The sequence below is a fragment of the Myxocyprinus asiaticus genome, chromosome 2, assembly GCF_019703515.2.
Source record: "Myxocyprinus asiaticus isolate MX2 ecotype Aquarium Trade chromosome 2, UBuf_Myxa_2, whole genome shotgun sequence".
NCBI classification, from domain to species: Eukaryota; Metazoa; Chordata; class Actinopteri; order Cypriniformes; family Catostomidae; genus Myxocyprinus; species Myxocyprinus asiaticus.
The window spans coordinates 3,795,326-3,813,230 of NC_059345.1; the positions used below are offsets into that span (position 1 = coordinate 3,795,326).

The 17,905-nt window shown below is 35.7% G+C and overlaps 1 protein-coding gene across 3 annotated transcripts in view; it reads right to left on the reverse strand.

Moving 5' to 3' along the window:
* Positions 1–1,926: 1,926 nt before the first annotated feature.
* The window catches only part of LOC127450203 (macrophage mannose receptor 1-like), a 44,641-nt gene continuing 28,662 nt past the window's right edge, over positions 1,927–17,905 (reverse strand). For 2 of the 3 annotated variants that reach the window (XM_051714089.1, XM_051714082.1), the window contains 8 exons: positions 16,102–16,207; positions 15,590–15,822; positions 11,865–12,030; positions 11,172–11,324; positions 10,844–10,960; positions 10,590–10,751; positions 10,046–10,078; positions 1,927–4,716 (listed from right to left, as the gene is read on the reverse strand). In XM_051714089.1, the coding sequence (XP_051570049.1) occupies positions 4,478–4,716; positions 10,046–10,078; positions 10,590–10,751; positions 10,844–10,960; positions 11,172–11,324; positions 11,865–12,030; positions 15,590–15,822; positions 16,102–16,207 (1,209 nt within the window). In that variant the 3' untranslated portion in view covers positions 1,927–4,477. Of the gene's footprint in view, positions 4,717–10,045; positions 10,079–10,589; positions 10,752–10,843; positions 10,961–11,171; positions 11,325–11,864; positions 12,031–15,589; positions 15,823–16,101; positions 16,208–17,905 lie in introns of those variants that run through there. The other variant, XR_007898931.1, reaches the window with a different exon arrangement.

Sequence of the window (17,905 nt, forward strand, 5' to 3'; positions counted from 1 at the left end):
TCTAAGTGGTCATAAAAATAAAAAAGTGACACCTTTGGTATTTGCAGTCAAAATTGACCAACCATTGAAATTGAATGGGAAAGACCCAAAAAAAAAAAAAAAAAATAAAAAAAAGATCTTTTTTTTATTTTTTATTTTTTTATCTGTCAAATACAATCAATAAATCAGCCACAATGTAAAAAAAAAAAAAAAAAAAACAGACATAAATTACAGGGTGAGACTCTAAAACATCCTCAGTGCAAAACATACACACCCACTCACACACAAACACACTTACACAAACACAAGAATGAACTGGTGAGACTATAACACAGAGCTTGTTTTTTTACATTTGTCAAAAAAAAAAAAAAAATTTATATATAATATATAATAATGCTTATTAAAAATAACTACTACAGTGGATATAAAATGTCTACACACCCGTTAAAACAGCAGGTTTTTGTGATGTAAAAAATTAAACAAAGATAAATCATATCAGATTTTTTGCACCTTTAATGTAAAAATTACAACCTATGCAGTGCCACTGAAAACCAAAGTGACACATTTCAGAGAAAAAAATAAAAAATAATAATACTTAGAATAGCCTAACTGCATAAGTGTGCACATCCCTGAACTAATACTTAGATGAAGCACCCTTTGATTTTATTACAGCACTCAGTCTGTTTGAATTGGAGTCTATTAGCTTGGCACATCTTGACTTGGGAATATTTTCCCACTCTTCTTTGCAAAAATGTTCCAGATCTGTCAAATTGCGAGGGCATCTCCTGTGTACGGCCCTCTTCAGGTCCCCCCACAGATTTTCTATAGGATTCAGGTCTGGGCTCTGGCTGGGCCATTCCAAAACATTAATCTTTGGGCCATTCTTTTGTTGATTTGGATGTGTGCTTTGGATCATTGTCATGCTGAAAGGTGAAATATCTCTTCATTTTCAGCTTTCTAACAGACGCCAGAAGGTTCTGTGCCAAAATTTACTGGTATTTGGAGCTATTCATGATTCCCTCCACCTTCACTAAAGCCCCAGTTCCAGCTGAAGAAAAGCAGCCCCAAAGCATGATGCTGCCACCACCATGCTTCACCGTGGGTATGGTGTTCTTTTGCTGATGTGCTGTGTTGTTTTTGCGACAAACTTACCTTTTACAATTTTGGGCAGAAAGTTCAATCTTGGTCTCATCAGACAATAACACATTTTTCCACATGGTTTTGGGAGACTGGATATAGGTTTTTGCGGGCTTGGATGTTTTTTTTTTTTTTCGTCAGAAAAGTCTTTGTCTTGCCACCCTGCCCCACAGCCCAGACAGATGAAGAATACGAGAGATAGTTGTCACATGTAGGGAGCAACCAGTACTTGCCAGAAAGAGCTGCAGCTCCTTTAATGTTGCTGTAGGCCTCTTGACAGCCTCCCTGACCAGTTTTCTCTTTGTCTTCTCATCAATTTTGGAGGGACGTTCTGTTCTTGATAATGTAACTGTTGTGCCATACTTTCTCTACTTGTTGATGACTGTCTTCACTGTGTTCCATGGTATATCTAATGCCTTGGACATTTTTTTTGTAGCCCTCACCTGAGGGATAACTTTCAACAATGAGATCCCATTGATGCTTTGTAAGCTCTTTGTGGCCCATGGCTCTTGTAGTAGCATACAACCAAGAAGATGTCAGAAAAATCCTACAAGAACAGCTGAGATTTATTTGGAGTTAATCAGAGTCACTTCAGGTGCAGATAGGTGTGTACTGTTTCACATGAGCTTGATGATTGGTTGATTCTGAACACAGCCACATACCCAATTATAAAAGGGTGTGCACACTTATGCTGTTAAGTTATTCTGTTTTCTGTTATTAAATTTTTTCTCTGAAATGTGTCACTTTGGTTTTCAGTAGCATTGCATAGGTTGTAATTTTTACATTAAACGTGCAAAAAGTCTGATATGATTTATCTTTGTTTAATTTTTTTACATCACAAAAACCTGCTGTTTTAAAAGGGGTGTGTAGACTTTTATATCCACTCTATGGTTAACAATTTTCTGTTCATTTTAATCACATTTGGAATTTCAGAACATCTCAAGTATTCTATAAACAAATTAATCTCCATAGTGATTGGATCAGTCAACGTGAGCCCACTTAGGACATTTTTCATAACAAATCTCTTCGCCCCACAATGTGAAAAACAATGTGTTTTATGGAGGGGCTTTAGCCCCTGCAACAAGGGGGCTTTTATCCCAAAGAGACCTACTATCCTGTCACTTATTGGACAGTTACTGAAATTTTTTTGATTGAATCACCTTGAACAAAGCTGAAAATAACAAATAAGTATTTTAGCTCAAAATAAATGCGATACATTCAGGGATTTTCATTTGCTACATAAATTTGCAAGATTTTAAAAATGACTAAATATTAGCCTGGGTGGTCTTTAGCCCCATTGTACCCTATACAGTACAGCTGCAATCAAAATTATTCAACCCCCATGACCAGTAATACATTCTGGTGATGTGAATTCAAACACATCAACCAAAACCTCAGTAAACAGTCAAAGTAAGTTTTAATACACATTTGTGTAATTTTGAGAACAAAGAGTTCAGTTTACCCAAATTTTAAAATAAAAAATAACTAAATCTCTCCACACATGTCATGTCAAAATATTCAACCCCCTAAAGTCAATCATTTGTGGAGCATCCTTTACCCTTAATAATATCATATAAATGTTTCAGGTAAGTGTTCTCAGGCTTCAGACACCTCTCTGTTGGAATCTTTACACATTTCTCATGAGCAAAAGCTTCCAGCTCATTGACATTCTTTGGTTTCTGTGCTGCCACTGCTTCACTGAAATCCCAACAAAGATTTGCAATGGGATTTTAATGATGGACTGAAAGGGCAATTTAAGGACATTCCACGACCTATCCCTGAACCAGATTTTGGACAAATCCTTGGTGTTATTGTCTTGCTGGAAATTCCCGTGATCACCGAGCTTCAATTTACACACTGAAGGCATCACATTTTTCATGTCAAAATGGCCTGATACCTGAAAGAATCCATGACGTCTGTCACATTGTCAGGATAGCCGTTTCATGCAGCCGCAAAACACCCCCATAACAGGACTGACCCACCTCCATGCTTGACTGTGGGGATGGTGTCGTTCTTGTCATCACCTTGTCATCTTACTCCAGACGTACTGCTGACCCATGGGTCTAAAACTCATTTTCAGTTTAGTGTCATACGTCTGTAAAAGCTTCTTCCAGGACTCCACAGGTCTTTCCTAATTACTTCTTCGACAATCAAGTCAACATTTCCCTTGGTGAAGTTTTGCTTTCTTCCACACCCAAGAAGGCTGCTGTTGTACCATATTTTAAAAATGTATGAATGGTGCTGCCAAATTTGTCTATTGGAAATTGAAGTGCCTTGGAAATGTACTTTTAGCCATGACCTTTCTTGTGTAATGAAATAATCTCCTCTATTAGCTTTTGTGACAGCTTATATTTAACTGTATTTTTTGCATAGAAATATATTTTTGCTTACAATGCTAAACTTAAATAAGTGCCATTGTAGATTGAGGACTTAATTTTGTTTTAAAACAATTACTTGTGTAGCCTTACATATTTAAGAAACAGCTACATGCAATAAGGGTTGAATAACTATGACATGGCTGTATTTTTTAAAAATCCTGCTATTTATATATATTATATATTCACACTATGACTTATGTGTCACTCAACTGATACAGATGTAAAGTTTATATTTAAACATGGGTGGGGGGTGGGGGGGGGGGGGTTGAATAATTTTGACTGCAACTGTATATTAGCAGGGAAAATATTATTTTAAAAACATTTTAACCCTTTTAAGATTTTTTTTTTTTTTTTTAAATGCTAAAATAGCCATCTCCACAGATATTCTTGGGTCCCTTCCAGTGTAGTTCGAACCATTGCTCTCATACAAATCTAAAACTTATGATTGGATTTCAAGTGCAAATCAGCAACATTTCAGGTCAATATTCTGTTTGACATTGCACAACATTATGCTGCATCCTGTTTTCATTCATACATGCGTATACAAAACTGTACGCACATAAATTCTGCATCCTGCATCCATGAATAGTTTTAAAGCAACAGAAGCATGGCAAAAAAGGGCCAAATTCTGACAAAGAAAGATCAACTATCTACTACTAACTAATTATCCCTCCTAAATGGAATATTATTCAAGCTATTAACACATCTTTAGTACAAAGACTTCAGAGAGAGGGTAAATGTTACATTATCAGATTTATCTCATTCACAGATTCATTAAATCACATACCTGTATAAATGAAATATGTTTATGAGAACTTGTAGTAAAAACCTCTATTTTATGCATGATATTCTCTGTTCTCCTCCTATATAAATTCAAAATATTCAGAAATATTCAAAATATTTTGTGTGACGTTTCTTAATGGTTTGTTTGCAAAGTACTGTCACAGTGATGGTTGTGTGTGTCTCTATGTGTGTGTTATGTGTTAGTCGTGCTCATTCTGTTCAATGTTGGCCATGAGTTCGTTTGTATCAATAGTGGGAGGAGAGCGTGTCTGATCAGAGATGATATAGAGTCTGTTGTCAAACGCACACTCTCCAATGAAAGGACGATGGATTTTCTTAAAGAACAGAAATACGGAGAGACCCACCACAGCGACTATGACAAAAACCACTCCAACAATGATGCCAGTGTAGCTGTTAGGCTCGTCTTTCACCATAGGCACTGCAATGCAAAGAGATACATTAAGAATGTGAATTATTGACAGTAGCAACAGTAAAAAAAACACTCTCAAGTGAGAATTTAGAGACATACTGTTCACTACCGGTCAAAAGTTTGGAAACACCCACTCATTCTTAATCATTACTACTGTACATTTCAGTTTATTCAAAAGTCATCAAAACTATGAAATAACATGGATCTGAATTATGTAGTGATCAAATATATTAAAACAAACCCAAATTGTTTACCCTCAAAGACTCAAGCACTGACATTGATGATGTATTTTCTTTTTAGGAAGCCACTGATTATAAAAAAAAACTGTTTTTGGGGTGAATTTGGTGTGACTTTTGCAAGCTGTGACATTCAATATGCAATTTTCTCCACCAATACTGTTTTTTTATACAGTTGCAGAGTGTCTATGTAGTTTTTACCATTTTTAATAAAAAATAGGTATATTTTAATAGCTTTTTTTTTCTTCTTATTTTATAATGGCACTTTAGTTTAAAAGGTTTTTAAGATCACAAGAAAAAATTGTTTTAACTTTGAAGCTCCAAAAAGCACATAAAGGCAGCATAACAGTGGTTAAATCAATGTATTTCAAAGCGATATGATAGGTGTGGCCAGTGCTTGCAGTAGAAGAAAAAAGTGCAGGTACTCTCCTTGTCAGTATAAAACTCGATATGTGTAACTAACATATTAACATGAAAAATAATAATAATAATAATAATAATAATAATAATATGCATATTAAGATATGGCTAAAGAACAAACATGACCTTACACCCTAACAAATAGGTTTTGATCAATTTAACTTTGAAAATAAAAATCTGAAGGATGTAGATTTAATGCGATAATAATAATTAATAATTAATTTCACGTGTGCAATTAATTATACAAAAAATAAAGCGTTAAAAAAATTAAGGCAATTAATCATGTCCCTGGACCATAATAAGGAAGATTCCTGAGCAATTCAAGCTTGGAGTACTACCTGTTTTCTCCAGGGGGCAGTAAGTGAAACTCCAGCTGTATAGGCAACGTGCAGCTCAAACAGAGAACAAACCAGACTTACCGACAGCAGACAGCACAAGATGAGAACACGCTCTTACGTTCAAACACAGCTCGATGGAGTGCAAATCCGAACACAGGGATCTCAAGATGTGTTTTTATAAGTTTCAAACTTCCTTTAACTTGACACCAGAGGTGGGTAGAGTAGCCAAAAACTGTACTCAAGTTAAAGTACAATTACTTACAAAAAAATAATTACTCAAGTAGAAGTTAAAGTGTTAACATAAATAATTACTTGAGTAAGAGTAAGAAAGTATCCAATTCAAAGAGTACTCAAGTAGTGAGTAACTCATTACTTTCACAAATTACATAATGGACGTTAACTCTCATATATTCCATTATATAATACACATATAACATGTATTACAGAATTATTATTATTATTATTATTACTATTAATGGAAATTCTGTCATCATGTTGTTCCAAACCCGAATTACTTTCTTTCTTCCATGCAACACAATAAGTTGATTTTAGACAGAATATTAGCTTTGGCCACTATTTACTTTCAGTGAATGTGTTGTTTTTCTCTATATTTGGAAAGTGATTGGTGACTGAAACTGTCAATCCCTCACATTCTGTCTAACATCTTTTGAGTTCCATGGAATACAAAGGGACACATGGGTTTGGAACAACATGAGGGTAGGGAAATTATGACAGTATATTAAATTATGGCTGAGCTATCACTTTAAAGGAATAGGTCACCCAAAAATGAAGATTCTGTCATCATTTATTCACCCTCATGCCATCCCAGATGTGTATGACTTTCTTTCTTTTGCAGGACACATATTATGATTTTTAGAAGAATATTTCAGCTCTGTAGGTCCATACAATGCAAGTGAATGGGTGCCAACATTTTGATGCTCTAAAAGCATCATAAAAGTAATCCATACGACTCCAGTAGTTAAATCCATGTCTTCAGAAGTGATATGATAGGTGTGGCTGAGAAACAGATCAATATTTAAGTATTTTTTTGCTATAAATTCTTCTTCCAGCCCAGCAGGGTGCATTAAGCATGAAGAATGTGAATCACTAAAAACACAAGAAGAAGAATGTGAAAGTGATCTGTTTCTCATCACATTGCTTCTGAAGATGGATTACTTTTATGCTGACATGTGATTTTCTTTTTTTAGCTTTAAAATGTTGGCACCCATTCACTTGCATTGTATGAACCAAAAGAGCTAAGCAATTCTCCTAAAAATCTTAATTTGATGCTCAGCAGAAGAAAGAAAGTCATACACATCTGACACGAGGGTGAGTAAATAATGAGAGAATTTCATTTTTGGGTGAACTACCCCTTTAAGGGCTCTTGTCAGATCTGAATTAATTTGACAATAAGAAGAGAGGTTTGGAAACCTTTCTAGTAATTATTATGGTGAAAATGTGAACAATGTCCCACAGGAACATTGTATATAATGCTGAAATATAAACCAAAGTAAGACCATGTTTTATTAATGCCTACTTTCGCTATTTCATAGTTTTTAGTTCTTATTTCAGTGTAGTTACAGTTGTTAGTGTCGAAATAATTTAGATAATTAGTTCTGTACACAATACCGCTGCTCCCTAAACACAGAGTACGCAGCATGCGTAGGGCACCACGTGCAGAAATGCTGTCTGTTTGTGCTCCAGTTGTCAATCAAACGTTCGGCACAGCAAAATGTTAAAAATTAGAGCCACAACTTACCTCAACGTGCTGCCTTAAGTTGGAACTTCAGTTTTAATTTTGATATATCCGCTTGTCTTGGTGTAAAATGGCGTTGCATGATGAAACTATTCTTTTTTCACTGTGCGGAGTGAAGAAAGTGTTTCACTTAGAAGAGCATGATGTTGCAGCAGTGATGGACTCAGCTTGAGTGACATTTTGTGACAGCGCACGCAGCTGTGTGAACTTCCGCTGTCTTAAAAGTCCCATTCACTAATCTCTCAATAAATACGCATTAATTAAAATTAAACCCAGTTAGGTAACGACAGGAATGCCGCCCATTGCAACGAAGCAAAAGTAAAAAATCAAGTAAATGTAACAGAGTAAATGTAGCACGTTACTCTCCAACTCTGCTTGACTCAGCGACCTAAAAACTATATGTTTATGATGCGATGCATCCGAGATGCTACAAAAGCATCCGTCTGATCTAGGTGTACATTGACGCGTCCTTAAACAAGCCCTCATAATAAATCTCGGACAGACTGACGAATACAATTGCAAAATTGATGGCTTTGAACTGTAGACCAATAATAGGCTTATGTTCAATAATATGGAAATAAACAATATATTACATTCTACAGTATTGTCTTTTTTAATGCTTCACTTGTATGCCAAAATAATGTAATGCATTTTAATTATATGTATTATTATTTTTTATAATATATATATATATATATATATATATATATATATATATATTATTTATAATTTAAATATAACTATTTATAAGTATTTAATTATTAATTAATTATTGTTTTTTGAGGAGCTTTCTAAGCAAATATTTATGTAAGTGATTAATTCGATTAATTAATAGGCATACAATGTAATAATTTTGATTAAAAAACACACAATGTAGGGTTATTGTTTATAAAAATTGAAGAAGAACATTTAGATCTGCTTAAGCCTGTACCTTTGACAATATCAACACACAAAAGAAAACAGTGTCAATCTGATGTAGAACTGTCTTTTTTTTTCTTTTTCTTTTTTTAAATACTGTAAATGTAAAATTGAAAAAGAGCAATGTCTGTTCTTCCTTTTCTTTATTATCCTTCCATTTAATGAGGGGAAAATTAGCATTTCCTTGTCCTGCACATATGGTGAATTTGTGCAGGAGCCAGATATTTGTGCAGATAATAATTAGTAAACAGAGAACTAACAGATTTGATGATGTTTGGGATTGAGAACGCTGACACATGTATATAAAAATTACACACAATCAGGATATGTGCATGTATGCAGGTTCAGTGATGCTTCACGTTATAACTTTTAACAAGCACAGATGCTGAACTGATGAGACACGCATATTTACCACATGAAGAATGGACAATAAAAGCTTTAAGAAACTTTTTCTGTGTATTTTCTTTAAAGGTTTGGTTTTCATCATCGATTTATCTTTTATTGAAAAAGTTTGTGCATATGAGCTGACATGCTGTTGCACGTGCCGCTGAGTGTTGTTAAACTCACCACTGAGCACTCTGATGTTTAGACTGTGAAGCAATTTCATGAAAATCAGACACAGTTAAAAGTGATTGGCGGGCCGCATTGAATCACCCACTGACTTACATAACATAAAGAAATTACATAGTTACGGGAGGCTCTGGGAAGTGGTGGTACGCAAGAAAAACTGCTGATACTCTGTAGACTAAATTAAAGAAGTGCAGGTACTGCGTACCGGTGAGTACGCAGTCCCAGGTGTCATCTGTAAAAGTAAATTTGCATGGCTCCTCTGTGATAAAACTCATGCGACTGAATGACAATTAAATCATGGGGGATGAGCGAGTTTTTTCATCAGGGACAAGACTGTTTGACAACGCAAGCCAAATAAATCTGTCAATGGGGTCTCACATGCTTGATTTCTCACCCGCATTACCTCACCCGATCAATATTTAAGTCCTTTTTTACTATAAATTCTCCTCCCTGCCCTGTAGGTGGCGATATGCATGAAGAATGTGAATCACCAAAAACAAAAGAAGAAGAACTCTTACAAGTGCTGGTTAAAAATGGAGAATTTATAGTAAAAAAGGACTTAAAGCCACAGCTATCATATCGCTTCTGAAGACATGAATTAAACCAATGGAGTCGTATTGATTACTTTTATGCTGCCTTTATGTGCTCTTTTGAGCTTTAAAGTTCTGGACCCTGTTTCTTGCATTGTATGGACCTACTGAGCTGAGATTTTTCATCGTTATTTCTTTCAAAATGAAGTGCATTCATAAAAACAACATAATATGAATGAATTAGTCTTTCAGAATACAAAAAAGTTTCAAATAAAATTTAGAATCAGGAATCAGTTTAGAGTCAAATATGTTTTTTCAATGTTAATACCACTGACTTTGACATTCCATTTAAAAACTGACTTAAAATTGATTTACTTTTGTTAAAAGTACCATCTGAATCTAAGTTATAGATAAATTCGCCAGAAGGAAGACCTTTATCCATCTACAGAATTGACAAAAGCGTTAACTGTGTTGAACACATCAATCAAAGCTAATGATTTAAAAAATGCACTTTGTCAAGCCTAATTATATTACAGCTTTACAGTGAAATTTAGATGATATAGTACATACGTGAAACTGATGGTTTCTCTGTCGGTGGTATAACTGAAATAAAAAACAACAACATATTTTTACATTTTCACGAAAGGCAACTAAATGGAACAATATACAGTACGGTCACACTTTCTATTAGGTGGCCTTAACTTCTATGTACTAACATTAAATACAAACAAGACTATGTATTTACTGTGTAACTCCATGTTGTTCTGCAAAATGCCCACATTTGCTGCTACTGAGGTTGAGGTATGGGTAGGTTTAAGAGTAAAGGTAGGGTTAGGGTTAGGTTAGGTTAGTTTAAGGTTAGGTTAGGGTTAGGATTAGGGGTTAGAGTTAGGTTTGGGGGTAAGGGTAGGGTTAGGGGTAAAGTTAACAGTGTAACTAAAAATGTAATTAAAAGCAAGTACCTTAAATGTAATTATAATGCAACACCAAGTATGTACATAATAAGTACATTTTATCAAATGATTAAGTACATAGTAGTTAAGGCCACCTAATAGTATAAAGTGGATCCTACATTACATTATTAATGATGTATTTGAATGCATGCTTGACTGACCTTTCGCAGTCTTGCAAATGTAAGGCTTGTGATTACTGCAGCTGGTGGTACTCCACATCCCAGTGTTGGACTGGACCTCCACACAGTTGCCATTGCTACTGGGCATCCGCGGTTTCCAGTTTGTGTAATCTACTACCATATTATCGATCCAAATCCATTCACCTGTAACACACACACATTCAGATTATGTTTGTGTTTTGTCAACAGTGTTGATTTTGATTATTTTGTTTGTTTAGATTAAGGCAGTTTCTCACCTATATGACTGCGGTGCATGCCAATCCAGAATGATTTGCTTCCATCCTGCAGAATCTCCACATTCCGACTAATAAACTGAGATTCATTTGGGTCTTCAATACTCACTAATGATGCACCTGAAATTAGAGACAGTACTCTCTCGTAGTTGCAACTTTAACAGATACTGTTAGTATCTATCTTAGTGTTTTATCATTATATACTTTCCTTCCTCTGTGGAACACAGATTAAATTGTTAGGCAGAAAGGTGACTGAGGCTGAGACCTCCTTTTGTGTTCCACAGAGGAATTGTTTATACTGCGATAGACTCAAGAGAGAGTAATGTCGTACCCATCCTCATGCAATCCACTGTAGCATGAGCCCAGTTGTTTGACATGGAGTTCAAAAAGGCATAACAGTGTCCTCTGAAAGGGATCCATGTTGTATGTCCCTTTGAATCAGGGCAGTTCCCGGGCAGCTGAGGGGGTTCTGTGGGGGCAATAGCTGTGGGGCGGAGGGGAAGAGCGGTGTTCGCATATCAACCTAAACTCTTGAACTAGAATTGGCAATTTATAACAAGATGCATATAAAATAATGTGCATGTTTTGATACATTTGTGCCCAAAATCTGTATAGCGTATATTAGCAGTTGACAATTACATGACATGCTATTTTACTGTGTCCAATAAAAGCTAATCAATTTTTCTCTGATATTTTCAGCATTTGGCTGGACAGCAAATAAAGATTTTATCCATGAACATAAAAGTATCTTTTCAAGTTGTGTTTTAATTTATTTTTTTTAACTATTTCAAGTAGAGGTAGACCGATATATCGGTTTTACCTATTAATCGGTACCGATAGTCGGTTTTCGGCAAAAAAATACGCCTAACCCTATATTCAATATAGAGAGGAAAACTATATTATACATCTGAAGTGAATTATCACAAAATCCAGAATTATTGCTTACAACATAATCACTATAGTTATTAAATGATGATGCAGATTTTATTAGACATTATTGTTAGTAGAATGTAACATGAAATACCTGTGGAGCGTTTGCAGAGGGAATAATAAGTGCTGTTGCATGCTGTGGTTTTCCAGTCACCATCCGTGTCAATATATACACAGGCTAAATTATTTCTGGGCTCTCCTATTGCCCATTTACTGTAGCTCAGAAGCCAGTTATCCACCCAGCGGTACTGCCCACCTGTCTGTAGCAAATTTGATTAATTTTATGTCCTACCATTCATTCCAACACATTTATTTATTGGTGTTTCTTCAACTGCTCATTAAAACTAACATGTTTCATTTTTTTTTTTTTTTTTTTTTTTGTTATATAAAGATCACATTAAAACTAACTTATACACAATTTAACCAGGCCTTCATAATTTATTTTTGGTACTTTTCAAATGCTGTTTACAGTGCATCTGGAAAGTATTCACAGCGCTTCACTTTTTCCACATTTTGTTATGTTACAGCCTTATTCCAAAATGGATTAAATTCATAATTTTTCTCAAAATTCTACAAACAATACCCCATAATGACAACGTGAAAGAAGTTTTTTGAAATCTTTGCAAATTTATAAAAAATAAAATAAATAAATTAAAAACAAATCACATGTACATAAGTATTCACAGCCTTTGCTCAATACTTTGTTGAAGCACCTTTGGCACCAATTACAGCCTCAAGTCTTTTTGAGTATGATGCTACAAGCTTGGCACACCTATTTTTGGGCAGTTTCTCCCATTCTTCTTTCTAGGACCTCTCAAGCTCCATAAGGTTGGATGGGGAGCATCGGTGCACAGCCATTTTCAGATCTCTCCAGAGATGTTCAATCGGGTTCAAGTCTGGGCTCTGGCTGGGCCACTCAAGGACATTCACAGAGTTGTCCCGTAGCCACTCCTTTGTTATCTTGGCTGTGTGCTTAGGGTCGTTGTCCTGTTGGAAGATGAACCTTCACCCCAGTCTGAGGTTCAGAGCACTCTGGAGCAGGTTTTCATCAAGGATGTCTCTGTACATTGCTGCATTCATCTTTCCCTCGATCCTGACTAGTCTCCCAGTTCCTGCCGCTGAAAAACATCCCCACAGCATGATGCTGCCACCACCATGCTTCACTGTAGGGATGGTATTGGCCAGGTGATGAACGGTACCTTGTTTCCTCCAGACATGACGCTTGCCAATCAGGCCAAAGAGTTCAATCTTTGTTTCTCATGGTCTGAGAGTCCTTCAGGTGCCTTTTGGCAAACTCCAAAAGCTGGGTGGTCATGTGCCTTTTACTGAGGAGTGGCTTCCGTCTGGCCACTCTACCATACAGGCCTGATTGGTGGAGTGCTGCAGAGATGGTTGTTCTTCTGGAAGGTTCTCCTCTCTCCACAGAGAAATGCTGGAGCTCTGTCAGAGTGACCATCGGGTTCAGGGTCACCTCCCTGACTAAGGCCCTTCTCCCCCGATCGCTCAGTTTGTCCGGGCGGCCAGCTCTAGGAAGAGTCCTGGTGGTTCCAAACTTCTTCCATTTACGGATGATGGAGGCCACTGTGCTCATTGGGACCTTCAATGCTGCACAAATTTTTCTGTACCCTTCCCAGATCTGTGCCTTGATACAATCCTGTCTCGGAGGTCTACAGACAATTCCTTGGACTTCATGGCTTGGTTTGTGCTCTGACATGCACTGTTAACTGTGGGACCTTATATAGACAGGTGTGTGCCTTTCCAAATCATGTCCAATCAACTGAATTTACCACAGGTGGACTCCAATCAAGTTGTAGAAACATCTCAAGGATGATCAGTGGAAACAGGATGCACCTGAGCTCAATTTTGAGTGTCAGGGCAAAGGCTGTGAATACTTATGTACAAGTGATTTTTTTTTTCATTTTTTTTTTTTTTTTTAATAAATTTGCAAAGATTTCAAAAAACTTCTTTCACATTGTCATTATGGGGTATTGTTTGTAGAATTTTGAGGAAAATAATTAATTTAATCCATTTCGGAATAAGGCTGTAACATAACAAAATGTGGAAAAAGTGAAGCGCTGTGAATACTTTCTGGATGCACTGTATGTATAGATTTGACTGTTTTAGTCTTGACCCAGACTTTCAGTAGTAAACTATGAAAATCCATTATAAAAATACAAATTGTTAAAACTACGATAATTTAAACAATGAGTGAAATAAACAAACCATTTCAATATTTATTGTGCGAAAATTATTTCTAGCAATTTTTCTAAATTACGACTTTCCCGCAGTTGTAGAGTCATTTCCACCACACCAAACAATTTGGCCCCTAATAAAGTTTTCTCAAAAGTTACTGTACTTGTTTAAAGGATTAGTTCACCAAAAAATGAAAATTCAGTCATTGTTTACTCACCCCTGTGTTGTTCTAACCCTATATGACTTTCTTTATTTTTTTAACACAAAAGGAGAAATTGTGAAAAAACTTTGTGCTCAGTGATGTCATACAATGGCAGTTTATGGTGACCACCTCTTCAAGCTTCAAAAGTACACAAAAGTATAATTCAGAAGTCTACTGAATAATTCCATGAGACTCGTGATTGTTATGAAAGCATACGATAAGGTCTGGAGATCAAACAAAAACATAGAGGCTACAGGCAGCCACAGTCACACCGTGTCATAACCTGACGGCAAACATCATGTGATAAAAGTTATGTTTTCTATGTTAACCAGAGTTTTTGTCCTAACCAGCATTGACGAGTGATGTTACATTCTATCGATCACTTGTTTTCTATTTTCGGCACTGCGCGGGTAACTCCATCTGCTGTGAACTTGCACCAAAAAAAAAAAAGGCTGGGCATAGAAATGTATCAATTCTTCAACTACAAACTCTTCAGACATGTTTAGTAAGTTCTGTTCTCTGTTTTGTGTGCAGCTGTGTTGTCTTCTGTTGTCGCTATTGCTGTGGTGGACCTGTTTTTAAATAAACAAACAAGTTTTCGCTTTAACGCCCCAACGTCGCGTCCCTTTAAGAGCATGCTTGAGATGAAATATGAAACAAGTTATGTTTGAAGAAAACAAGTTTCACTTGTGAGCCTAATATTTTATAGGGCATAATTTCCAGTCAAGTTGTAATTTTGCCAAATTACGCAAACAGTATGAAAATATTATTTCATGTGCGTATTTAGGATAAATAATATGTTAGCAAGTTAGCAAGGAAAAGAAGTGATTTTCATGACTTTCAGAAAAAAATGAAAAAAGTTACATAAATTGCCTGTGATGCATGTACGTCACAGTTAAATAATTAAATAAACTAGTGAAAAATGTGAATGTTTTCTTTCTTTCTTTTCTAGAAGTCCATAGTGCAAAAAGTGCCAGAAATGATAAAAACACCCTTATATGTTTGTATGTATTTGCAATGTCCACTGGTTCCCTTGGAGATTTCCAATGGGATATAACAATAGTGGTTTTGGATTTATGAGTAGGTTTGTGGTTACTTGAAGAGACTTCCACATTTTGTTCTACAACAAGTTGCTAAATAAGAACTACATCTATCACTCAAGGATGTGAGTTTAGGTGCTTGATGAATTGTCTTTATTTAGCAACTTGCTGTAGAACATTTGAGGTATAACTGTGAGTAATTTATGTTACAGAACAAAATGCGATTTTCTCACAAATCAAAAACTGCTTATTTTAAAAGGTCCATTGGAAGTTCCTGAGAGAACCCATGGTGAATTAGCCTCTTACAGTTATTATTAGTTGATACAACAGTTCAATTAATTAAATGTTTATTTTTTCCTTCAATTTTTCATGTGTGTTTTGTACCAGGTTGCTGTTCAGTCCGATCCACAGCGGTTCTTTGAGTTCGCTGACTCTGAGGATGGTGAACGCCTGACTGATTGAGTCCAGTACACTAGCTAGATCAGCATCATCTGCTTTACACTGTCTCCTAGCTTCATCCCAGCTCATTTTCTCCATCTGCACCTTGTATGAATCATTGCCCAGAGTGAAGAACTTTTGAGGCATTGCTGTAGTCACCTGACTAGGAAGCTGAGCATCTAAAACACATACATTGAGTCAAATTAAACACTATCAGGGCCGGTGCTATGCCATCTTTGGTGGGGCACTGGGGGGCGCAATGCCCCCCTAGACCCCTTTGACACAGCCATGTGTACTATAGGCATGTATCATGTGTAACAACTTGTAACAACAGGTGCATCAATCAATTAGTAATGTGTTATGACCAGTGTATTTGTGATGTAGTCACGTAAAGATGATTGTATTGATGTCTCATAGTTTCAGGTGTAGTGTTTGCATTCATTTCTGTTCTCTCTAACCTGTTTTCCTCTTGCAAATGAATCCTCTCTGATCTCCACAGCTCTCAACTTTCCACAAACCCGTCATCTTCTCAGGGCTTCTCATCATGATGACACAGTCAGAATTCTGCAGGGAACACAGTTCAGAGTATTTAATAAAGTGTAAAATGCACTTAGTTGAAAAAATCATTGCTACTTGTAAATTGCTTTAACTATACAACATGTATTTTATATAGAGGAATTTTGCTTGTATTAGACAAAAAGCACAAACTATGTGTTTCTTCCACTACGGGAACTTTTATGTCCAGGGATTGATTTTTTTTTTTTTTTTTTTTTAAGGTCACATTAAAATGTATTGGAAACGTTTTTTTATCATGCCTTCATTAATACTACTATTTTTTTTATTTTTTTTTTGTGCTTTTTATGTATACAGTAGATTATGTTTTACCCTTCCACCAGACCAGACTTTAAATAAAATAATAATAATAATAATAATTTAAGAAATGATTATCTAAACGAAGAGAGCAATAAATCGAAACCATTTCAATATCTATTGTGTGTAAATTATTTAACATTTGTTTACTCATATTACAGCTGTCCTTCAACTGCTTGATGTAAAAGACAAATGTAAGCAGAAATATACTGTAGCTGCAAGCAGAAATTATGGGGCCAAGCACAGCGAACACCTGAAAAATTATTTTAGGTTCATCAGTATGGATAGGATGAGAGATTTTAAATTCATTGACAACTCTTGACTACCAGAGGGCGCAGTCGTCAAAGTAAAAAATGACTCAGCTCACGGTCTGCAGCTCATCCACAGAGTGTACTTTGAACAAGTAAAAGCATTGACAAGATACAGCTTCACTTCCTGTTTGGCGTCATCACCATCAACTTCATTAGCATGTTACAAGTAAATAGTTTGGAATACTAAAATTCCATTTGATCACTTTTGTCAAGCATGGTCTGAAGGATAATCTGACCCAAATGAGTTAAGAATTGAACAAACTCTGTTGGCAGAGTAGCAAAAAAATAAATAAACATTTTTAAAGAGGTTTCAAAATGGTGGACGGGCAATATGGCTTCTCTTGGAAAGATAGGCATCTTTGCACTCTATATAACCAAAAGAATTGAAAGATAGTTGAAACAGATGAAAGCTTTGGGTCAAATTATTCAAAAAGTAATAGTAAATGTTAATTATCATTAATTATTGACCACTTGGTGGAGCTCTCACAAAACTGCTTACATACCACCAGGTAGGGTGGTAATGACACCTACCAAGATTTGTTTTAATACACCAAAGTGTTGGCAAGATAAAGTCTCACATTCTCTTTGGCGTCTTCTTCAACAAATTCATCAAAGTGTAACTGGAAAACATTTTTGAAAATCAAAAGTCCATATGATCATGGGCAAAATTAAAAAAAAAAAAAAAAAAAAAAAGGTTTTTGTTAAAATCTAATGATCAAAGGTGGGTAGTAACACGCTTCATTTACTCCAATACATTTACTTGAGTAACTTTTTGGGAAGAAATTTACTTTTAGAGTAGGTTTAAAAGTGAGTACTTTTTTACTCTCACTCAAGTACATTTCTAATGAAATTTTTTTACTTTTACTTTTACTTTTACCCATTACAATGGGCAGCATTCCTGTCATCATTACTGGGTTTCATTTTAATTAATGCGTAATTTATTGAGAGATTAGTGAATGGGACTTTTACGACAGCCGAAGTTCACACAGCTGCGCACGCTGTCACAAACTGTCACTCAAGCTGAGTCCATCACTGCTGCAGCATCATGCTCTTCTAAGTGAAACACTTTCTTTGCTCCACA